This window comes from Clytia hemisphaerica, unplaced genomic scaffold, assembly GCF_902728285.1.
Source record: "Clytia hemisphaerica strain Z4C2 unplaced genomic scaffold, Clytia hemisphaerica genome assembly, whole genome shotgun sequence".
Lineage (NCBI taxonomy): Eukaryota > Metazoa > Cnidaria > Hydrozoa > Leptothecata > Clytiidae > Clytia > Clytia hemisphaerica.
The window spans coordinates 1,960,988-1,985,381 of NW_027103286.1; the positions used below are offsets into that span (position 1 = coordinate 1,960,988).

At 36.3% G+C, this 24,394-nt stretch overlaps 2 protein-coding genes across 5 annotated transcripts in view; one reads left to right on the forward strand and one right to left on the reverse strand.

Moving 5' to 3' along the window:
- The window catches only part of LOC136806628 (sodium channel and clathrin linker 1-like), a 62,733-nt gene that overhangs the window by 23,955 nt on the left and 14,384 nt on the right, over positions 1–24,394 (reverse strand). For 3 of the 4 annotated variants that reach the window (XM_067063226.1, XM_067063230.1, XM_067063219.1), the window contains 10 exons: positions 23,912–23,983; positions 17,496–17,570; positions 16,813–16,961; positions 15,512–15,624; positions 15,211–15,290; positions 14,316–14,452; positions 9,178–9,237; positions 8,828–8,906; positions 1,407–1,502; positions 81–184 (listed from right to left, as the gene is read on the reverse strand). In XM_067063226.1, coding sequence (XP_066919327.1) covers positions 81–184; positions 1,407–1,502; positions 8,828–8,906; positions 9,178–9,237; positions 14,316–14,452; positions 15,211–15,290; positions 15,512–15,624; positions 16,813–16,961; positions 17,496–17,570; positions 23,912–23,983 — 965 coding nt within the window. Of the gene's footprint in view, positions 1–80; positions 185–1,406; positions 1,503–8,827; positions 8,907–9,177; positions 9,238–14,315; positions 14,453–15,210; positions 15,291–15,511; positions 15,625–16,812; positions 16,962–17,495; positions 17,571–23,911; positions 23,984–24,394 lie in introns of those variants that run through there. The other variant, XM_067063237.1, reaches the window with a different exon arrangement.
- Positions 18,840–23,917, forward strand: LOC136806617 (glutamyl aminopeptidase-like). Its single transcript, XM_067063209.1, has 7 exons — positions 18,840–20,541; positions 20,704–21,022; positions 21,288–21,430; positions 21,597–21,925; positions 22,132–22,358; positions 22,914–23,078; positions 23,263–23,917. The coding sequence occupies exons 1-7, from the start codon at positions 19,170–19,172 to the stop codon at positions 23,663–23,665; spliced, it is 2,958 nt and encodes a 985-aa protein (XP_066919310.1). The 5' UTR covers positions 18,840–19,169; the 3' UTR covers positions 23,666–23,917.

The following is a 24,394-nucleotide window of genomic DNA, read 5'->3' on the forward strand; positions in this document are numbered from 1 at the left end:
GGTCATCTGTCAGTAAATTTCCACTTAGTAAAGCATGTAGCTCTTTAACCTCAAAAAGTTAATTAAAATTTTCTTATTACCTTGAAGTTGATTTGGATAGGTCGAGTTTCAGTTCGTCAACTTTTCGATTCAACGATTTCCGATCTTGTATAAGTTGTTTTTCCCGATTCATCAAACTGTAAACCTAAGAGAGATAAACAAATATTACCGTGGTAGTTTAGACTACATGTTTCTAAGAAGTATTGCAGTTATAAGCATATAGGCTCAGATATGACAAAAATTTAAGCATGTGCTAAGCATTACTTTAGCCTATGTATTTTCCTAATTTTGGCTAGTTTTGACTGGGATTTTACAGATTTTCAGAATTTTCAAAAAATTTTCTTGGGATATAAGCATCCTTATAAGCATTACCCAGCCTTGCCAAGCCCTTGACTGAGCATCTCCGAGTCTGTTCTCGAATTTTTGTATGCTTATAAAAAATCACATGCAAACTGGCTTGGGCTTGAAATTAGTACTCAAAGTATACCGAATGACCCAAATAACAACATGAATCCAAGACGGTGTCCCTTAAAATCTCAAAATCGAAAAGTTCCAATCCTGTTTGGAAATGGTTTTAAATCAAGTCTGGATGGAAGCCCGTGTAACGCGAGTAAGGATAAAGTAACTTTACGATCCCGTTGTGTAGAAAACCTGGGTGAAATGACAATTTAAGGAACCGTTTCTAGATAGGCGTGATGTGATGTGTTAAGAGTACTTGAAACAGTATGTAAAGTAAACCAGGATTTTTCTTTTCTTTCAGTATAAAAATTCTCATATTATTTTTTTGGCCTTTGGCTTCAGCATCAGAAACGTGATGAATATTCCAAAAGAGCACTTAACTGGAAGTAAGAAAAAAATTGGAGCAAAACCAAATTAAGAAATTTTAAGTTTAAGTAGGAAGTCCACAAGTTGTTTGTTGGCAAGTTGTTTGTTGGCAAGTTGTTTCGTATTTTTTTTCTCAAAACATTTCACCTTATAAGGTAAAATAAGAGTTTTTTCAGCCTTATAAGTACATTTTGAACCGTTCAATGAGAAATGTGAATATTTTTTTTCGTTGTATGTAGTATTCACTACCGAACTAATGTATTTATTTTTTCTGCGACTGTCATTAAAGTTATTCTGAACTTGATTACATACTAATGTCTATATTGGTTGCGTCTAACCAATATGGACATTTCAAAATTTACATTGGACAATTTACACTGCGACGGAGACAAATAGCTTTCAATTTTTCTAGACCCTGATTGACTGAGGACTACAGTAAATCAGCACCTTTCCCGAATTATCGGGTCAAAACTGCGGGTAGTTCCGAACCGTTTCAGTCACGCCGTTGTGCTCAAAAAGGAAATACATAAACTCGTTGCTACCTGTGTATTGGCTGTATCGGCACGCTCTTCTGAGTCACTGTAAAGATCTTGCATTTTCTCCAACGATGTATGACATCCCAGATATTCTTTCTCCATCTACAAAAAAAAAAATAATTTCCTATATATTTCGGAATACTTTCGATTGACATTTTTAGACGTATCTAAAACTTAAAATCAATATTTTCTTGAAAATTGCGAAAGATAATGGCTTAAGCTTCCTAAATATGTTGAATAGTAATAACAAAAACCTTGTTTTTGGCTTCATTCTCCAAGAGACTTGTCCCCAATGATATGTTTGACTCCCTTGCTAAACTAATTAACCTTCTGATTCTAACACTCCGAGCTGCCTGAAAGTGATTGCAGGGATTAACTTGGCATTTATCAATTACTTCCTGACTCACGTCGATCGGGACTGGGGTATATACCTTGAGTGTCTAAATTTTGACACCTGCGTTTTCATGGATTGTTATTTTTGGCGCGTTTTTATTTTGGTAGTTGAAAGATTTCGTAGGTTTGTGGAAGGCGAGAGTTTCATTTTGTGGTTGAAAATTGATACAATAAATGAGGCAGTTTCATCAAGGTCGGAAAATTCAGAGAAACAGACTAGAACAAAAGTAATATCATTGTTTTGAATAGCGTTGAGTATCCTCCTCTAAAAAGCCTGGAAAATATTTCATAACTTATATCAAATAAAAAGCTCGGGTCAATAAAAGGCTTGGACAAAGGTAGCCTGGAGATCCATGCTATGATTTCTTATTTTATATACTGATGGCGAAATCTATAGCATGGTATGGGCTGAGTTTGAATTTCCCAGATCCTAATGACGGTTGAAAACACAGCCAATCAAATTATATCATTTTTTCATCGGTCACACTTTCTTAGAGAAAACGCAACTTCCGAAATTTGTTATTTATTTTAGTAAGTGAGGACAGTGCTTAATTCGAATTTCCCACTGCAAATTTTTTGAGGCAGAAATCTGCTTCACAGGTCATACCCGTCCTGTATACATCAGATTATAAAAATACAGGACGGTTCCCCTGTCTAGGACAAAGACGACGAATTAGAGGCAAAAGTTTATGTGAATGAAAAACATTACGCTGTTACTGAGAGCTAATATATTAATTGAGCTGTCATGTTACAAAACGATTTTCATTAGACCAAAAAAGTTGCTGACCCACCCACCTGTCATTACAAACACTGCCTGGAATTTCGACATCATTATCTGAAGAGAACGTAAGTGGTATCTTTTTCCAAGTATTATTTTTCAAATACTGTCAAAAGAAATACTTTATTCGTATTTGCGGAGGAGAAATGTGGAAAAGTATATTTTGTTGATATTTTTGTAATACGCCTATAAGGTGGGTAACAAAGAGTGCTCTTTAAAAAAACTTTGTAAGTGTGACAAGCTTAAGAAAAGATTTTTGACCATGAGATCCCACTAAATACTGCGATACCTTTTTTGTGAAATTATGATGTACCCTGTATAAGTCACTGAGTGCGTTCGATTATGATTTGGCACAGAAATTCGTTGGAAATCAGAATAAGGTAAACATTGTCTGCAGACGACTGTCTACATATCGATGAACCACGAACAGGATATCAGTAAGACTTCCTACCACTTGATTACTCACTTAGCGTGGTGAAAAATAAATATCTTTGTAAAATTATACGATAGCGAAGCGAGCACGAAAACTTTTGGGCTTTTTCTCTGTTTTTGGTCAAAACTGTCAGTTCTAAGGTGTAAAAAAGCAAAAGGAAGCCAAAATTAGTAATGAGAGGCGTCTTTTTGGGCCCTTTGTATTTCGGCGCTCCAAAAAAAATCGGCCGTTGGGGGGGGGGCACTGCCCCCTGCCCTCCTGTCACCAGGCTACTGGTGCAGGTTAGATCTTTCTATTGAAAGAATAATACAAGGGTCTTAGGACGACCTTCCCGCACGTACTCCTTAGCGTGAACTTTTTATAACCTTCTTCTATTAATTTTTTTAGTATAGAGTGTTTATTGACAGGCTGAATGCGCGTTGACCAATTTTCTGTCTTTTATCTGATTAGAGTGGGGATCAAGCCCTGTGGACGTCTAATCGTACAGACAGACCAGCGCCTGTACAGTTTGAAATTTTTCAGGATCAGCGTTTTTTGGCAATTTTGAACCTTTTCTGACGAGTCAGCAAAATTTCAAAGCCAAACATATCAAAATCTAGCATATGCAAACCCTTTAAACTATACTTCTAATCGATAGTACTCTTTAAGTGTACTCTGATGAGTGTAATTTTTTTCGTCAAAAATGCTGACATCAGCATGAACATTTTGAATTTGCCCCGCAATTAGACAAGCAACATTTTGGAGAACTACATGTTTTTTTTATAAGCAAGTGTCTGCCCCTACATCAGGCTCGCATTATGCTTAGCATTCTATTGTTCTTAAACAATAGAGTCATTGTTTAGGTACCAAAAACTGAGTCTGCATATGCTTATAAACGTTATGCTTATAAAAGAAAAAACATGTATTCTTCAAGCTCTATCACTTGTTTGAGTCATTTTTTGTCAATAACAAATAAGCAACTTCAAGAATTGACTTTCCAAGGGTCTCTTAGCCAAAATGACCCCTTAAACCTCCATAGAAAAGTTTCACCAGCTTTGTCAGCTCCTCAAAAACTGTTTTCCACTACGAGACTATAGTGTCCATAAAAAGTCATTACTTTAAAATTAGAATTGATCAGTTTTCATGTCAGCAGAAAATGACCGAGACAATTTTGAAAATTTTCCTCTTTCGAACTTCTTATAAAAGCAATTATTATCGGTCATTTTTATTGAAGTATCAAACCATTTCTACTAGACGTCCAAAGTACTTATGTAAAAAGGGTTAACCGCTTGTCGAGACGTATCATTTCAAATTCGCAATTTTCAAGATAATCTGGCAGCCGATGTAAGAAATCATCCGAAATAAATCATCGCCATCGGAAGATCAAAAAAAATCAACCGAACATGTGGCAAAAAAATGAATTCTATCAACATCACGCCTGAAGGGTACCTCCACCCTGAACCCGCCCAATGTCATTTCCTCTATATCTCAAATCACATGAATATTGAAATTTAGTTTAACGCAAATACAAAAAAAATCCAAAAAGTCGTAAAATTGGGCTAGCCAGGAAAAAGGGAAAGTCGAAACCAATATTGACGCACGTGCAAGGGCAATGATGTCCATTCTTGGTACTCAAGAAACATAATCCTTTTCCGTTCCCAAAAAACCATGTTTCTACTTTTAGTACATGGCGGGCTATGAATAATCGTTAAAGTACTTGAAAACGCCATAGTTTTCTTATTGCTCCGGCCTAGGAGCCTTTAATTCTCTCTTCCGACAACGACGTTCAAGGTCAAGACATTTTTTTTTGTTTATCTAATCCGATGATCTATTCCGATTTAATAAAAACGGATTATCTGGATTTCGATAATATTGCGAGAGTATTTAGAAAAAGATGGCTGCCGAAAGTGGGCTTAGCTGCAAATCTCAGTGAAAGATAGTGATAATTTTCATCATTATTATCATTATTCATGATGTTTTGGACACGATTTATGAGAAGTTTGATGCATACTGGTCTAACAATGTGGAAAGGAAAGACTTTGGAGAAATTTTGGGCATGAATCGTACCTAAGCTGCTCGAGTGCTTAAAATCTTGCATATGGCTAACTTCTCTAGTTTTATGGACGCACAAAACCATAAAACTCTGTAACTTGACAATGGAATGAAACTTTCAAACACACGTCCATTGGAATTCGAAAGAGAATACTAAAATTACAACATTACAGTGCAAATTTAAAAACGATCTGTGCAGTTTTCGTTTTTGTGGTGTTATGTGTATGGCTGAAAATGATCCTGTTTTGTATTCATCATTTTTTGACTGGGCGACCGTTCCTTTTGATTTTTCAAACCTGACACAGATATTTTACAAACATATCGCTATGAGAATTCAATAAAGGATACTAAATTACAATTCCTGTGTAAATTTGAACAAGATTGGAAAAAATTTCACAGTATTATGGCTGAAAATTATCGTTTTTGGACTTTGTCGTAATTTCATCACGGCTGGCGACCGTTCTTTTTTATTTTTTAAACCGGACACAGATATTTTACAAACATATCACTATGAGAATTCAATAACGGATACTAAAACACAATTCCTGTGTAAATTTGAACAGGATTGGAGAAATTTTCACAGTATTATGGCTGAAAATGATCGTTTTTGGACCTTGTCGTAATTTCATCGCGGCTGGCGACCGTTCCTTTTGATTTTTCAAGCCCGGCACGGATTTTTCACAAACATATCACTATGAGAATTCAGTAAAGGATACTAAAACACAGTTCCTGTGTAAATTTAAACAAGTTAGGAGAAATTTTCACAGTATTATGGCTGAAAATGATCGTTTTTGAACTTTGTATCGTACCGTCAACTGCTCCAACTTGGGACGAGTGTACGCAACATGGGACTTGTTGATATCTGGTCTGTATTTTCACTTACTGTAAAATCGAAAGAGAAATCGTGTATTTTTTGATACGCCGTTCATTAATGATTAAACTCAAATCTAATGACTTTTGAGGTTCGGTGAAATGTGAGTGGAATCATGTGGAATGGCCCTCCCATGTTGCGTAAGACAGTCCCAAGTTGGAGCAGTTGACGATAATTTCATCGCGGCTGGCGACCGTTCCTTTTGATTTTTCAAACCAGGCACAGATCTTTCACAAACACATCACTATGAGAATTCAGTAAAGGATACTAAAACACAATTCCTGTGTAAATTTGAACAAGATCGGAGAAATTTTCACAGTGTTTTAACTGAAAATGATATTCTTTGGACTTTGTCGTAATTTCATTGGCTGGGGCGACCTATCCTTTTGAAGATTTTTCAAACCCAAAACAGGTTTTTTCCAAATATACCACTATTTATTACATACACACTATTGTACCATTTTATTTGGTTTATCCTACTCTCCCCCAAGTATTATCCCAACAGAAAAAATAATGCTTAGCTAAAATCCCGTGGCCTCTAATTTGGCTATTTTTCTCCCCGAAATTTTATCTGGACAATCAAAACATGAACTTTGCAATATTGACTGACTTCTAAATGTTTATCTCATTTAGCTCCAATTTCGAACTTTTTAGTCGAGGATGAGTTGGGGGGGGGTGGGTGGGGTGTCGTTGGTTCTTTAGGCAAGTTAGTGCATGTGTAATCACTTAGAAGAGCTAAACTTCCAGCTGGTTTATTTATTTGTTAAGATTATTTCTCATACTCGCTCTGCAATAGAACTATTACTTTGCTTCCTGATCTGTTCTGATTAGCAGTTTGTGGGCAACGTTCTAACACAACAAGCTCATCTTTTACATCTTTTAATCTCTTAAGCCGGAGCTTCCAGCGCAGCTGGTTTATTCTCGTATCAGTTGAAATTGAAGTATATGACGCCACTTTTCCTGTTTGTCATGAATAACACACCCCCTTCTCACAGACCCGGTAGGACAACCGGTTATTAGCCAGTGGGTGTAAAAATAACGGACTGAAACTTGATGGGGATTGATATTCCCATACTTTTTATGGCTCGGGGGATTTCAATTCGTCTGTTTTCAAGTCAGAAAATTCAGTGGGGATAGCATGATTTTTCGCAATGAGGACTGGTTTATTTGATTATTTTCAACGGCGACAAAAATTGGAGGCTAAATTTCCACAGGGAACGACATTTTGGAAAAAAATTTTCAGTGGGAATAAGGGTTTGAGAGAAATGGGTGTAATAACAGTAAACGCTTTTGTAGACCTTGTGGAGTAAAATCTATCCATCAGAGATTTCTAACGAACAGAATCGGAGCCTTACCTTTGCACGCAAAGTACTTATCACGTTTTAGCCCCCCTACGAATCCGAGATTGGTAGGTCCCCCTAAATTTGCTAGATGCATCCACATAACTGGTACCTGTATGGATTTTTGTTTTGGAATAAATTAGAAGAATATACTTTTTGTTCCTTCGCCGCTTTTTATTCACGTGTTTGATTTTTGTTGTAATTTACTGAAGATTTCCTCAGCCCCCACGACCCAATCAGGGCTATTTTAGTATCCCCTGAATTGGAAGGTATTCCCCAAAATTTCAGAAAATCTCCAGCCCCAGCTATTTTGTGGAATATTTTAGGTGTAGCCCTTAGGCTATGGAACGACGGTGGTCCAACATTCCAGTAGAGAAGACATCTACCCTTCACATTCTTTATAAAAAAACTTCAATGGAGTTTTCGCTGACATCCAGTTTTTTTTTTCTCATAGAGAACATCGGAATATTATCATTGTTCAGTGCTTTGAACGTTTCAAATAAGGGACTGTCCATGAAAAAGTGTACACGCTCTTGTAGGAACACTCTTCCCAACTAAATAAACTGTCACCCATCTTTTTGACTGATTTCAGCATTTTTCACCCCACGGAGTTCAACCTTTCTTCAAGAAATTGATCTCCTCCACAGTCAGATATGAGGTTTTTACTCTGGAAAAGTTCAATCGCTTAAGAAAAAGCACTGACCTCTCACAAGTAGAGGCTTGTATATTCAAGCATAGCATATAAAAGATCACCTTACATGACACTCGTGAAAATCTTGTACACAGTGATACAATTTTGAGGAGGTACTTCAATAAATGGTTTTTGAATGTAAAGTGCCGATGGCAATCGAACTGAGTGACGTCTATTCAAAATATGACGTGTTAAATGTACGATTCACTCATTCTTAATTTTGCCTCGATCCAAAAACATGAAGTACTTTATTTTGATCAAATTTACAAGGTTTTTAAAGTTTTTACATCATTTATTGAGCGAAGCGAGGCCAACACCCATAAGTACCTTTTTCAATGCCAACAAAATTTGACAAAAGAAACAACCTTTCAAAAAGGGTTGAAAATACTGTAATTTGCCAAAAGCAGGTTAAGCATAGTCGAACGTGCGCAACGCACTGGGCTCAACTTCAGTGGCTTCAAATTATTCATCGGCCCAATTGTAGACCCCAGATATTCACCCAATGAAAGAAACAAGTGTGCCAAATTTCAGCCAAATCCGACCATTCTTGAGACCTGTAGACTGTTCCAAAGTTTTAGCCTCGTTTTGGCGAGAAACTCGTCGTCAGGCCCAAAAAATCAAATTTTTTAAAAAATGAAAAAAACACCCCAAGGTATTCCCCAAGAAACAAGTGTGTCTAATTTCAGCCAAATCCGACAATTTTTGAAGTCTCCAGGCTGCCCCAAAGTTTCGGAACATACATACAGACAGACAGACAGATATTCTCAGATTCTAGCTCAACTGAAGTTGAGAATAGTGTATAAAGAAGGTACATGTTCACGCAAGGGAGTTCATTCATTCTACTACAATCATGATGTTACAGATCCAACCATTAAGAGGAGGTTAAGTACCTGCTCGTATTTGTGTTGAACTTCGTTGTAAGCGTTCTTCAAATCGTTGTTTCGGCGTTTCATATGCTTGCTTTCTTGTCTACAAAAACGATAAACAACAGTAGTCTAGTGACAGGGGGTAAGTTTTACCGAAAAGAAAACAACACTATTCCTTATTTTTAAAGAACCAGGGAAACCTTTTGCACTAAAGAAATTGGTCCAAAAACATCCCTGATGAAGAAACCACCTTTAAATCTCAACCCTCTTTAGAAACTATACACTGATGCATCCTTAAAGAAAGGTCTGGCCAAGGGACTCGGTTTTACATTTACTATTTGGATAAAATCAACATTGTAAGCACTTTTTTTTACCTTAGTTGTGTGATGGTATTTTCTTGGTTTTGATTAATCGTTCGCGTTTCTTCGCGGTATCTGAATATGATACGAAAAGAATGGTAGATGAGCCGTATAAATTAAAAACAAACTTTAAAAACTTTTAGATTTTGAGGACAGCGCAATTATAACTAACGTGATTTTTGTTGTCGTAGCGAAAGTCATTTGTGATTTCATGATTTCATTCCAGACTAAGTTTTTTATTCGAATGGGGGTAAAAAAAAACAGAACTGCCCGACAGAATCGTAAAAATCGGGCAATCTCATACAATTCCGGCGGCACTAAATAGAAACTCCATGAAGCATAAAGAACAAATTAACTACTCAACCGTCAGAATAACAAATCGTTAGAAAAGTGACACTCTTCAAATTTGAAGAAATTTCTTTGGCGGTAAAATTTGATGACGTCAGTACAATAATTCGAAAAAGGTATTACTTGACAAGTAAGATTATTCATTGTTAAACAGAAGGAAAATCATGAAAGTTAAAATACACGATTTTTTACAAGTCAAGTCAAAAAAGGGAAGAGAAATCAAAAAGGAATTCCAGTTAAAAACTTGTCTAAATCTAAGACCCCAAAAGAATATGAAAATTGACGACAAAATTGGCAAGTTTTATGGGAACAAATCGAGTATACCACCTAAGTGAATTTAACAACTTATCTCAAGACCTTTTCATAACAATATTGCGTAAAACTTTTGGCACTGCAGTGACATTATAAGACAAGATAATACTCTGTATTAAAATACCTGGCAGAGTACCAAGTCTCTAAAAAATAATATTATTTTAGTCCAATTTCTAGCCAGTTTTGAGAGGCGTAGGACGTCGGGTATTGTGAAATTTCTTTTCTTCAAGAGAGGAAAATTCTCACATCAGAGGACATTATACCAAGCTTAATTTTGAAGTTTTAGCCACTCGTAATGTGAGTGAGTTTCACAATATGGACACACAGAATCTCTACCTCCTGAAATTATATTTAGACTGTCCAATAATATTTTATATGGGAAAAACTCTTTGGGGTTTGGGGAATAGTTATTAGTATGGGAAAAAAACTCTGGTTAAGCTTATTCCCGCCATAGAAAAAATTGATAACAGCAAACATGCTGATGGACCTACCTGAATATTGATGTAATAAGACAATTGAAAAATGACAACAATAGTATGAAAATACAGAATAATAAAAGAACAACTCGAGAATTCAGAAATCGGCGATTCTCAGCTGTTCTGGCAATTTTTAGAAGTTCCTGTACCAAATCAGTCATGAAAATTGAAACCATGCTTAATCGTTGACATTCATAAATAATGATATTTGTTTGAAAACAAGTAATACTTAATGACCTACTACCTATTTAAAAAGAATAATAATTTATGGAAAGTAAGGTATAATTTAAATTTCGATTTATATATCTAAAGGAACGGGAAAGCAATAAGAAACGCATCGATGTTTAACGGTGAAAGAAAAATAATATCGACATTAATCAATCATTCAGAGAAATAAACTGAGTAAAAAAAACATTTAGTTTCAGTTTCATTATTTTCATCACAGATTGAGAGTGCGGGGTGGAGGAGGGGGGAGGGGGTAGTCAAAACAAACTATACACACAAACTCTCATATAGAACATATTAACAAATTTCATAAAATGAAGGAAAAACCGTTTTTTCCGCCTAAACGGATTTTGCCTGTCCGGCGATTTTTAAGGAGTTCCGGATTCAAGGATGATGTTTTTGGAAATCAAACAATGCTAAGATTTGGGCATCATCATAAAGAACATTTTTCTGTAAAAGAAACAATTAAAATAAGTTGAAAAAATGTGACGGAAATGTGAAAAAAACGACGATTTCCGGCACATTTTCCGGTTCTACAGACCGGAAAAATTTTTTTTTCGACAAACGGTTTTCGACACCTTTTCGGCAGTACTAATGTGCTCTATGTGCAAAAAATCGCAAAAACTAATGAGAAAATCTCGAGAAAATCTCAAAAAACCGCTTTTTTCGGGACATTTCCGGTTCTAGCGGCCGGAAAATTTTTTTTTTCGAAAATTGGGCTCTGTCACATTTTGGGCATTGCCATTTTACATCATTGTGCAAAAAATCATAAAATCTGTCGAGTATAAGTTGAAAAAATGAAGGAAAACCGTTTTACGCCGCCGTTTCGGCTGTTCCGGCGATTTTAAGGAGTTCCGGATTCAAAGGATGATTTTTTGGAAATCAAACGATGCTAAGTTTGGGCATCATCATAAAGAACATTTTCTGTTAAAGAAACATTAAATAAGTTGAAAAAATGTGACGGAAATGTGAAAAAACGACGATTTCCGGCACATTTCCGGTTCTACAGACCGGAAAAAATTTTTTTTCGGCAAACGGTTTTCGACACCTTTTCGGCAGTACTAATGTGCATCTATGTGCAAAAAGTCGCAAAAAACTAATAATAAAGTCTCGAGAAAATCTCAAAAAACCGCTTTTTTCGGGACATTTCCGGTTCTAGCGGCCGGAAAAATTTCTTTTTCGAAAATCGGGCTCCGTCACATTCGAGGGTTTATAGTAATGCACCTTTGTGCAAAAAATCAGAAAAATTGAATGAGCCAATCTCGAGAAAAGTTGGTAACTAACGTACTAACGAACTAACTAACGAACACGGGTTAATTTATAGGACACTACCTTAAGGTAGGTCCAAAAAACGAAGACATAAAACGAAAAAATCCAATGGAAAAAAATGTTTTTCGAAAATCGGGCTCCGTCACATTTTAGGCATTGTCATTTTGCATCTTTATGCAAAAATATAAGGAAGGCTCGAGAAATTCAAAAAATACTGTCTTTCCGGCGAAAATAGGTTGTTCCGGCGATTTTTAAATAGTTCCGGCTTCAAAAATCAATTTTATTGGAAATTGAAACATGCTTGATGGTGGGCATTGCTATTATTAATGTTTTTGAATGAAAAAAAACAATTATAAGGAAAAAGTCCAATGAAAATCCAGAAAAACGGCGATTTCCAGCATGTTTTGGGCATTGTTAATACGCATTTTTGAGCAAAAAATCAGACGAACGAACGAACGAACGAACGAACGAACGAACGAACGAACGAACGAACGAACGAACGAACGAACGAACGAACGAACGAACGAACGAACATGGGTTAATTTAAAGGACCTCCGAGGTAGGTCCAAAAATCTTATGTATTCCACATGGATAAGACCAAAAAATATGATAAGCGACCTTGGTTAGAATTTCATTATGGAGATAACAAGCGACTTTCCCAGGACAGACTTATGCGGCGCCATCAAATTAAGAGTTCTTGTTATTAATTCGAAAGTGGACTATATGGATTTTCATGGATTAGTGGTAAAAAATACGGTTGTTGAAATTATGCAACGAATAAAAATATTCGAGCTGCCTTTGACGGTATATATGAATTTATGCAATCTTTGGCTGATGTAAATATCACGGCCTGTGAAACTATTGATCAGTATTAGCCTACGTCACTGATTCTTTTCTACATAATAACGTCTATTCGATTTTGCATCTCTTAGAATGTTTGAAGCCAAGGTTTTCATTCGATTTTTTGACTTCTATTTAAATTTTCGAAGTTCGCGCAGTAGGGAAAAAATCGAATATCCCTTAAAACATTTACGATGCTTCTTTTTTTCGAAAATCAAAGTGTAAAACTCTCGAACAAACAGAATAACACATTCCCGGTTTTGTTGAGATAATCGCTAGAACATACACCCACTATAATGTCCTTTGCGAGAGCTCTACTAAACCTGATGGCAAGAGTAGTAACAAAGTAATGAAAAGTTACAGTATAAGTTCGTTAATTCACTAGTTAACTCATTAGTTCAACTTTTACGGCACTAAATTTCATTATTTTGGAAGGGTTATCTTTATAATAGAGTTTAAAAGAGCTGGTTAGTAGAGCCGGTCTTAAAGACATGAACATAAAGGGGACGTAAATAATTTCCGAGTAGGACCACATAAGAAGATGCTAAACGAGAATTTTTTTCTTCGAGGGTTATCTTCGACGAGGTGTTATCCAAATTCTGAAATTCTTTTAACCTGACCAACCCGTGTAGTAAAATTTATCAAATTTTAGAAGAAAAAAAGGGATATTTGATTTCAATGAGGAGGTATGTGAAGGTAGAGTGATGAAGGATTACATCATCAAAGAAAATATCACATGTAAAACACGAGGTATGTTTTACTGGAGGAATTTCTACACGATGAAGTGTAAAAAATTTATCTGGAATGAACTTGATTCGAAAGATAGACGTATGATTGAAATAAAAATTACAGAAATCTTTTTGAGCGCTTCCAGGTCAAAGTGACAGTCAATTTGCATCGAGAAATGGATTTCCTCTTTCCAAAAAGAAAGAAATAGAGCGATAAGTCATCTGTCAAATCCAATCAGAAAACCAGTGAATTATTAGAACAACGAGACTAAAAAATGCCAAAAAAAAAATAATTTAAGAACAAACCCGACCCTGGAATAGTTGGAAGCTAGACAAATTATTTCTGTCGCCGAGTCTCAAATTGCTCTTAAATTTGCCCTAGAAATTAAAACAGGGTAAGAATAATTTGAGGCTCAAAGTGACAAAATACAAGATAAGCCAAGCCTCAACAAAATTTTACTGATTCTTAATGGAGAAAGGGTATAGTACGGAATAATCAGAAGTTACTTTCTTTTGAAGGGACCCCTACTGGGTAGCATTCGTCCTTAACTTGAAATGTCTAGACAGATTGTGCAATGAGACCAAAACAGTAGAAGTTCCAAGTAGAAATGTCCTTGTGTTGTGTAACGCTTTGTATAACCAACACTAGTTAGCTTTTTAGTAACAATTGTAACATAACTGCGCAACTGTAAAAGCTGCAATACTGGTCCAAATAAATTAGGATTTCTGTGTATTTTGGTGATTTACAAAATTTCAAGTTCCGACAAGTTTAGCCCTTCCACTTTATTTCATTAGGTTTATTGAACCATTTTTTAACTTTTAGATCCTGGGAGCCTAAGGTCATAAGTATTAAGAAAACTCAGAGTTAAAATTCTACTTTTCAACCCAAGCACTCAAAGATTTTAAAAATGGGAGAGGACCCCTTTTGTACCAAATGGCAAGCATAATATCTTACTTTGAGTGAGTTTTTTGTTGATCTGCCAGCATCTCTCTCAAATCATTCAACGATTCCCGGTGGCTTTCTTCACAAGCACGTAAACGATTTTCATATTCTTTTTCTTTCAAATCAAGTTTTTGCTGGATGGAGGATACCTAACAATTAAAAAATGTTTTGAACAATCAGGGAATTTTAATGAAAGTCTATAGAAATAATACGCATACCTTATCCGGGAAAAAAATGTCGGAGTTTTAATTTGTCGGGGTTTATTTTTGTCGGGGAAAAATTTCGTCACCTAGAGGCATTTTCGTCACTTTCCCCCGACCAAAATTTCAAATTCGTCACTTTTCCCCAAACAAATTTACAATTTAGTCACTTTCACCAAACTAAATTGTCCAAATGAAATGGCTTCCTTCACTAGCTCGAAAAAAGATCTTGTAGTTCGACGTTTAAAGCACTAATTTCGGTTAATAAAGTTGTGAAAATTTTAGATTTTGATTTTGGTTGGGGTTTAAAAAATCGGGTAAAAGTTTTGGTCGGAGATGAAAAAAATCGGGTAAAAATTTTGGTCGAGTGATAAAATATCGGGGAAAAAATTCGTCGGGGGGAAAATCCGTCACCCCCTCAAAATTTTCGTCACTTTTCCCGGACATTTTTTTCCCCGATAAGTTATTTCATAAGAAAATTTTAAGTTTATCGTGACTTTTGTTTGAATTTAGGTTGAAAAGCTGAAATTCTCATAGTAGATTGTGATGTTTTCACCGCGAACTCATAGCGGATATATAGACATTTTATGGACATCCTCGATATTTGATAATTTTACCCATTGATAATTCGAAGAGATCAAAAAGTAAACTCGTACTATTTTTTAAGATAAGATAGTTGATAGCAAGTCGAAAAATACAAAAGAAACCTGTGATGCACATGTGATATCCAGAGTAGCATTGTCTTCACATTTATTGAGTAGTTCTTTTCGTAAACCGTTCACTTCGTCTGAAAATGGTGGAAATATTTGTCAGAATTCGTCAAAATTTCTCAAAAAGAGAATTCTCGAGGATCCGTTATCCGATATTATGATGGCGGATTGCCGACCACCCACGCTAAAGCTCTAAGGGTCAACTTCCCAGCGGAGTGGAATGGAATTCGAGAAAATGTTCATAAAAATAACTATGGCTCATAAAAAAAGCACGCATCAAAAACGAAATAAAACTCACCTAAAAGAGTGAGCCTTGACTCTGAGATTTGTTCCATATCATTTTTCAAATTCTTCACTTGCTTTTTGTACTCAGCGATTTGTGATAGGTAAACTGTTGATTCATTGTCAAATCTGTGAGATGAAAATGTCTAATTTCAATATTTCAATATTTTGGCATTTCGATCTATTCATGTCGAGGAGTTATATTTAGTTCTTTCAGAGTAACCCCTTAGATTTTCACTTTAACTCTGAACGTGGCTTTTTCAAGCAATGACTCTAGATTGTACCCCTACAACAAACCCACCTTTTCGACATGAAATGTCCTGAAGTTTTGTAAATATGAACCTCCCAGGCTAAAGCGCGACGACTTGACCTAAACTGGGTCATTCAAACTGGGAATACAATTACGCGTGCACGAAAATTCTATATTTCTATGGATATTTTCCTTCTTTTTGGGTCGCCTTTTGACACCCCTTGTCGGGTCCCCCCCCCAAAAAAAAACAGCCAATTGGGCGGTAGGGGGCAGCTGACCCCCCCCCCATCCACGCTACTGCTCCTGAGTGAACACCAAAATAGGGTCACGAACATTATCTAACCTATCCAAAGTCTGGGCAATGACGTATTGACGTAGTGAGTGAATGCGAATGAATGAACTAACTAAATAAAGAACGGGGGATACCGTATATGGAGAACGTTTAGACAGGTCAAAGCTAATCTGTCGTGGTTGAAATTGTCACACTATCATTGGGACCAATGTCACTTACTGTTTATGATTCACAGTAATGAACCGCTCAACAAAAAAGAAAGCAAATTTTTTTATCAAAAATTAAAAAAAGACAATAAAAAGTAAGAAAAAATGGCGGAAGAGGTACACACATAAAAAGAGATTTTTGCATTACATTGACGTCATTAGAATCTATCCTTTAAACACCATTTTAGTCGATTAAGAGATTTGCATACCCGAATTTATCACAGTTTATCAAATTTATAACAACTAAATGCGTGTGGTTTCGCAACACATTTCAACAAAAGACTAGTAAGCAAGGCGGTAGGCACATTCGAATTTACACAATCCTAAAACTACACACAGATTAGTACAGTTGACCCTCTCTAATTCGATAATATTAAAATCGTCAATCAGAAACTCTAAAAAAACGACGCTCTACTATATAATTCCCTTTAACATCGAATTGGAGAACGCCAACTGAATTGAAATCTATCTTCTTGAATCTCACGTTGAATGCACCAGTAGACACCTAACCACTCCACTCGACAGAAAAAATAAAACAGGGCGGAAAAACAAAAACGAATCCGTCTTACTTGGATTGATTTCGTCTCATGGCAGCCTCCATTTGCTCCACCTTCAGAATATGTTCATCTCGACTCAACTCAATAGATGCAATGCGACGATGAAGCTCATCAAAAACTTGGCCGGACTTTGTCACTTCTTCCGGGCCCACAATATACATCTACATAAACCAGAAATTTGAAATAATTTCTATCAGAATATAAAAGGTTAACTTTTGGAGCCAAGGTTTTCAAAGGTTTCCCCCGATTTTTTGACAATTGGGATTTCCCCCCAAGGTCTTGAAATTATTCTACCATATTGAATATCCTGCTATTTCCTCTAATGGTGACCTTTCATTGGTCAAAACTAAAACGCTTTTTACCACCTGACCCACAGGAAGTTATTTTCACATAACACAACCAGTTCCGATTCTCCTTGATTTACAACCAGTTCCGATTCTCCTTGATTTACAACCAGTTCCGATTCTCCTTGATTTACAACCAACCCTCTCTATAATTCGAATCTCTATGATTTGAATCTTTCTTCAAATCGAAAAAAACATTGGCCCCCTCAGCTGAAAAGTGACGTAAAAGGCTCTCTTTACTTTGAATCTTTATATAATTCGAAGAAAAGTCTTGTATCTTGAGTTGACAGTATTGCAATCATGAGATTACAAATATAACACATACAAGGATAAATAGTGGGTTGTTAATACCTTTTCAAGTTCTTTTTCAATAGCACCTTTTTCACGTTGCAACTTCTCATAAAGTACTTGTTTCTCTGCTGCTTCCTAGAATCAAAGAATATGAAGATCATCTAATAATTTGTATTTGGGGACCTTTCGGCTCATTTTCACATTGCTTGGGTAAAAATATTCTGGAATTTTTTTTCGATTGCTAAAGATTCCATACTTTGCGATTTTCGGCAGAAAGGATGTGTAGAGGAGGATAATGGTCCCCTTAAAACTTAGAACCACGGTAACTCCGCTGTATGTCGTATTTACACACGTTCGACAAATTTTCAAGACGAAAGCGGAGTTCTCAGAATGCAAATATCTACATTTTTAAGATACGGGATTAAAAGATATCAACTTTTGTAAGTGTCAGCAGCTTTATAACTGGAACATAACAGACGCCACTAATCCAAATATGAGAAGTTCATTCATTTGTCAAAAAAGGGGCGCAGTTGGAAAGAAGAAAAAGGGAAGAAAAAATACCATACTAGGTTCTTAGCCGGTTATGATCTCACCCGCATGGTTATAGGAGCTCATAGAAAACGTCACTGGGAAGCGTAAACGTAAAGTGACCACTTGAGAAAAAAGTTTGAACCTAGCAGCATGCAGTTGTAGACTGCCACTAAAAGAAAGTCTCAAGCTCTCAGGACAAATAGTTTTTTTTGCCTTTCTTTTGTCTAGTTGACCAATGAAAACAAACAAAGCACTCGATCACAACATTTCGTTTTCATTGACTCTCTAAGAGGGCTCCTTGTTGAAAAAATCATGACGCTATCAAGGATTGATTCCTTATAAGAAACATCTGCTTTATAAGAACTAGACTTGAGCAGCATTGAGCTGAGCTGAAATCAAAACTTTTGAAAAGATTAGGACTAAAAATTGCAGTACCGTATCTATTAAACAAGTATTAATCAGTGACTTAAGTTTGAGCTTGGAAATAAGCGCCCCTCCTCTGAAAAGTGCCGCACCTTTACGCAAATCGCTTATAAGATGTGTTAGACAGTAGACTTATCGTGAGGAGCACAAATCCGTTAGCCAGCAGCTTACAGGAGACTGGGTTGAATATTATCCGGGTTGTATAGCAGTACCAGGGGGTTGAATTTTGGTTAGAGCGTAATGTCGCATTGCATGATAATGATCGTTGATTCAAAGGTCAAAGAATATTAACTTTTCACTTTAATGTACATATTCTTATTAAAAGTTCATGGGAAAACGTCAATCAAAGAGTAAGCAAGAGTGTGAAAGGGTCGTCAGTTTTCATCGCCCCTTAACAAATGACGTCATCAACCGAGAAAGGATAAATACTCGGTGATCACGACTTTTAGCGACAGATTTAACGAGAACGACAAACCTGGAGACACTTATAAAAGGAAAGGTCCAGCAGAGGATAATCATAAAGAATTTTGGATAGGTGAAAACCAGCTTGTTGTTATATTTTGTTGATGGTAATCGGAGATTTTGGTTTTAACACAAGATTTCCAATAGAGACGTGTGGTCCGCACTGAAGGAAGCAGCACTTCAGTAAAATAAACGAACAAAAAAGTGGGTTGGCAAAAAAACCAATTTTAGTCGCCAGTAGAAAAAACCTAACTAAGAGAAGAAGGGTTAGGATCGCGCGTTAGCCAACCAAGCAGTCAGCAATACGTAGAGATTTCGATGTCAAAACAGACGCGTCCTCAATCATCAATCAGTCAAGAGAGAAGAGAGGGAGAGAAGAAAAAAAACAAAAGCATAAATCATTTTGGATTTCAGTTTTGTGGTCGTTCCAACCGTTCACCTGATACCTGTGTTGTGATCGGCAAAAAGATAAATACACACAAACACATCTATAAAAAGGACACTATCACTACCAACATGCTCAAATCACAAAAGAAATCACGCTGCAAAGACAACATGATTTTAACCATCAAAATTTTCTTAGGACTAGCTGTTCTTGCTGGAATAGGTGCTGTCGTCTTAACATCCAGACGTAACATGCAACAAACTTTATTCAAAGATGAAAAACAAATCACCACAAACACTTTAAACAATGTTGTCGTGGTACCCCCTCAAGCAAATCGAAACAAAAAATCGTTCACGTACCAAGGCCTCGGAGGACCCTGGCAAAGCATCAGATTACCTACAGACATTGTGCCGCAACATTACGACTTAGATTTGAACGTGGACATGGACAAGGAGACGTATATCGGCGCCGTCAATATCCTGGTTAACGTGACCGGGGACAACGTAAGGTATATTTTACTTCATAAGGTCAACATCAGCATCACGCAAATGACAATCAACGACATTAACGGTCACAAATTAAACGTTTTACAGACGTTTGAGAACACTTTATATGAATATCTCGTCATTGAGATGAGCTATCCTCTGATAAAAGGAGCACAACTGAAGATTGGGCTGAACTTCCAAGCTAGCCTGCGCACTGACTTGACAGGCTTCTTCATTACACGTAAAGGAAACAGTAAGATGGCGGCCACCTTCTTGTCACCTGTCAGTACTCGCAAATTCTTCCCATGCTTTGATGAACCTGTCTTCAAGGCTACCTTTTCCATAAAAGTCACGCATAGCAGCCAATACAAAGCTCTCTCAAATATGCCGGTTACCACTCAAACTACAGTGAAGAGCCAAACGAAAACTGAATTCAAAAAGTCTCTTCCGATGTCGACATACAATTTAGGACTTCTTCTCGCTGACGATACATACCAAGTCAAAGAAAAGCGTATTGTTGGTTCTTTGACCATTCAAATTTGGGACTTCAAAACGAACTCTGGTTGGAAAAGCGAGACTGATGATATAGTAAAACTTTTGGATTATTATGAGCGACATTTCTTTCAAGTACCATTCCCTCTTGAGAAATTAGACGTTGCCGTGATACCTGATTACATCCCAGGAGCAATGGAGACCTGGGGCCTAATGATGTTTCGTGTGGGGTTAGATAAATATCATTTGGTGGCTCATGAGATTGCCCATCAATGGTTTGGTAATCTGGTCACTATGGAGTTTTGGGATGTTGCTTGGATCAAAGAAGGTGAGTGTATTTCTTCATCTTGATTTTTTCTTCATTTTCCTAATTTCATATTAAAAAAAGCTTAGAGCTAAACCCATAGGGAAGCTTTTAGCGACTACTGAAGCCTAAAAACAACACTTCTCATACAAAAGGTTGAAATCAATCTTCTCAAATTGTTTTCAGGGTTCGCACAATATCTTGCGACGGTCGTTGGCGACACCGTCAGACAAACGCAACGCTACAAAAACCAATTCTTCTCAGGAATGTCAAGAGCTTTACCGATGGATTCCTACGCTACTTCTCATCCAATTGTTCCCGAGATTAACACGCCGACAGACATACGAAACGTCTATGATAATATCGTGTACTATAAAGGTGAACCGGTCGTTCATATTTTGGCCACACTTGTTGGGATGACGAACTTTCGCAAAGGCATGAAACGCTTTTTACAACAATACAAATACAAAAATGCAGAACAAGACGACTTATTCCGAGTTTTTGGGTAAGGATATATCTCGATTCCCTAAATTAAATGTCAGACATTTAGTCACACTTTTATTCTCTCGTTATATGTTTTTTAACTGTAAGTATGTGAGAGAAAAATACCCCATGTAATTCGATAACATTATCAAGAGAACGAAAAAAGAGGGCTCTTTAGCTCTCACATGTCAAAAAAGACTGCTTGAATTTAATACCATTTTTTAAGAGGCTGTCAAAATAATCGGTGTTTATTTTTCAATAATTTTGTATTCTTTCAATTTATTCAGCGATATTAGTGGCATCGATGTCAAATCTTTCATGGATCCATGGCTCTTACAAATGGGCTACCCACTTTTGAGCGTCAACCGATTGAATAACACCCACATTGAAGTTGAACAAGAGAGATTTTCAATGGATGCACCCAATACTGGTACGTAAACAAAAAATTTAAAAAGATAGTTTCACGTACGAAGAACTCTTAGATTTTCCCTTCAAAATGTTGAAATACAAGAGAAGTGCCACTTCAAATGAGACGCAAGCAAAATTCCAAAATAATTTCACAATAATCAGTCAACTTTCCATTCTATCATTTGTAGCATTTAAAGCCTCCCCCTTCAACTATCAGTGGCCTATCATCGTTACCTATCGAGACCTAAATGACGTCAAATCAAAACAAGTCATCATGACAGGCAAAAAAGCCATCCTGCCAATCCCCGATGGTTCCGTATTAAATCCGGACCATATGCAATATTACCGGATACGATTTTCAAAGAACAGCACAGCTCAGTTGAAAAAGCAACTCATCCACAACCAAAGTAGATTCACTGTCAACGATCGAATTGGAATCATCTCTGACATGTTTTTCAATTTGCAAGCAAGGAAAATGAAACTAGAACAAGTTATTGACTTCCTGGAATATTTCAAGGTATGAATATATTTTTTAAATTCAAGAGCTTCCACTTTTTCGGCCCCTTTTACGCTAGTCTTGTGACAGAATTAGGGCAAACGTAAAAACCGTCCTTAGGGCGTAAAAGGGCTGATATGTTTTTTTAACCACGATGATTTCCAAACAATTTCAACAAAAAATGAACAGTAAAAATAATGGGAAAATTTTCACAATTACTTTTTTAGCACGAAAGAGAGCACTCTACATGGACAGAGGGAATTAAAATCTTGACCAAAGTACACGACTTGATAAAACACGATGATAGCTTACGTAACTTATGGGATAAGAAAATCATCCAACCTTACGTCGAAAGAGCTTACTCGCTTTTCCAAAGCAAAGGTGCAGTCATACGTGATGCGTGTTATTTGAATCATACACAAGCCATCCAGGATGCAGAGCTATTGGCCCAAAGGTGAGGTTCATTCCTGAGATCTATTAGATTGTAAGATGGGTGATTTTTCTAACTGTGTATTTAGCAAAAGGAAATTGAAAGGTTAAATGGCCTTTCCGGGAGGCTGGACTCGCCTGTCAACGTTGACATTATAACAAAACAAGTTAAACCGATTTTAAGTCCCGTCTGACAATTTAAGGAAATCAAGTTTCATTTTTTTGAGAATCTTAATGATTTCGTGTGCATTGAAGGGGGCTGTACCAGACGATACATAAACAGGTTCGCGTGTGAAATATTTTTGGCACATATTGCAAAATAGACGGAACAATTGTGAGTGCGGTTGGAGTCTGGGTTTGTTATGAAGGAAGCTTACTCATCTTGAACTTGAAAACCACAACGTGACAAAGACAAAAGTGACAAACCGACAAATCTACACACAGCGATAAAACTGAAAATCAATATACAAGAGGGGGAGGGAAGGGATCCAGTCAAACCAAATTAAAATACCTTTTAAGCCCTTCCATTTAATTTAAAATTTCCCCGGTTCCTTACGTTTCTTTTTTGATTATTTTGTAGGGCCTACACCCTGGATGAAAGCGTTTGTTGTGCTTTGAGACATGATCAGTCAAAAGAACAAAAACTGTGGCAACGATTTCACAACATATATCTATCAAGTCCAAAGACAAGAGGTCGTGACTTGGGGTATTTAGCTTGTACGATGAACAAAACCCAATTAACTTGGTAAGTGGAAAGTATTGAAATTCATGACCACTAATTATGGCGTAAACATTTCTAATGGGAGATCCTAGGTGGCTGTTTGAAGCCTGTTTTCGCTCCATTCTTGAAATTTTCTCGATAAATTTCTCATGTTATATGGAAAATAAAATTCACTCTGTAATGGTTCTTTATTGATTTGTTATTGTAGGCTTTTCGAGTACACCCTGAGTTTGGCACATACTAACCCTGGAGATGCAACATACTATATTCAATTCATGATGAGAAGCGATTTAGCACGTGACACGGCTTGGGAATTCGTACAAAAGAATTGGCCAGAATATAACAAAAGATATAGCAAGAACGCTTTTCTACTGAAAGAGCTCATCTCCTCAATTGTACCGCTATTCAGAACAGCCTCTGAGCTGCATCAAGTGCAACAGTTTTACAATAAAGAACAGCACACGATGGGTACCGGTAAAGTAGCTTTTGAACAAGGTATTTCAGAAATTAAAATGCATGTTGAACTGACAAGAGTTGTACAGTGGGAGCTGAAGAATGCTGGTAAAAACCCTTTCCGAAATCCTTTCCTTCCCGATTTTACTTTAAGGTAAATTTGCTCATTAGTTTATTATATATTATTCAATATGAATTCCCTAAGTCAGTGGTTTTATTTATTGCAAAAGAAACGAGAATTTAATCAAAAATCCTTTGTTGAAATATGAAGAAAATTTATGATAACTTGAAGTACTTTTCGTAAATCTTAAGCCTTCAAAAGGGTCACCGCTTGAAAATGGACACACAACTCCCCCGGAAATGTCAACAGAAGGTATCATGCCAATATATGTAAAGGAGCTTACAAGTTCAAAATCTTGGATATCTGCCAATAGTTGTTGTAGTTGTTTGTTCATTTGCGATTTGACATTTGCTACCTAGAAAAAAAGATACGAATTTTAACGTCATAATCAAAATCTTTAATAAGTTATAGCTCATCAACACTCCCTTCCCAAAACCATTTCTTATAAATATTTAACGTTTTATATTTAAGATAAATATATTTTTATATTATTTGCCTACATTAGTAAAAGCTCAACATTTAAACCACGAATTTTCGAGTACAATAATACGCTCTAAAAATGTAAATATTATAATATGTTGTTATTACTTACTAATATATTGTTATATGTATCATAAAGTTCCATGTTATTAGGGGTCTAGTTCTTTATCTTAAATTTCTTAAAGAATATTACACCAAGGAAAATTGTTTGTAAATAAATGTCAAGAAATTTAAAAAAGTGTTTTTACTTGTCAAGATAAAGTTATCCCAAAAGAGGTCCGTTGGT

Excerpts from the sequence above, each read along its gene's own strand:
- LOC136806617 (XM_067063209.1), top strand. The coding sequence starts at position 19,170 with ATGTCAAAACAGACGCGTCCTCAATCATCAATCAGTCAAGAGAGAAGA. Across the intron at positions 20,542-20,703 it reads TGTTGCTTGGATCAAAGAAG|GGTTCGCACAATATCTTGCG; the intron begins GTGAGTGTATTT and ends AATTGTTTTCAG. Across the intron at positions 21,023-21,287 it reads GACTTATTCCGAGTTTTTGG|CGATATTAGTGGCATCGATG; the intron begins GTAAGGATATAT and ends CAATTTATTCAG.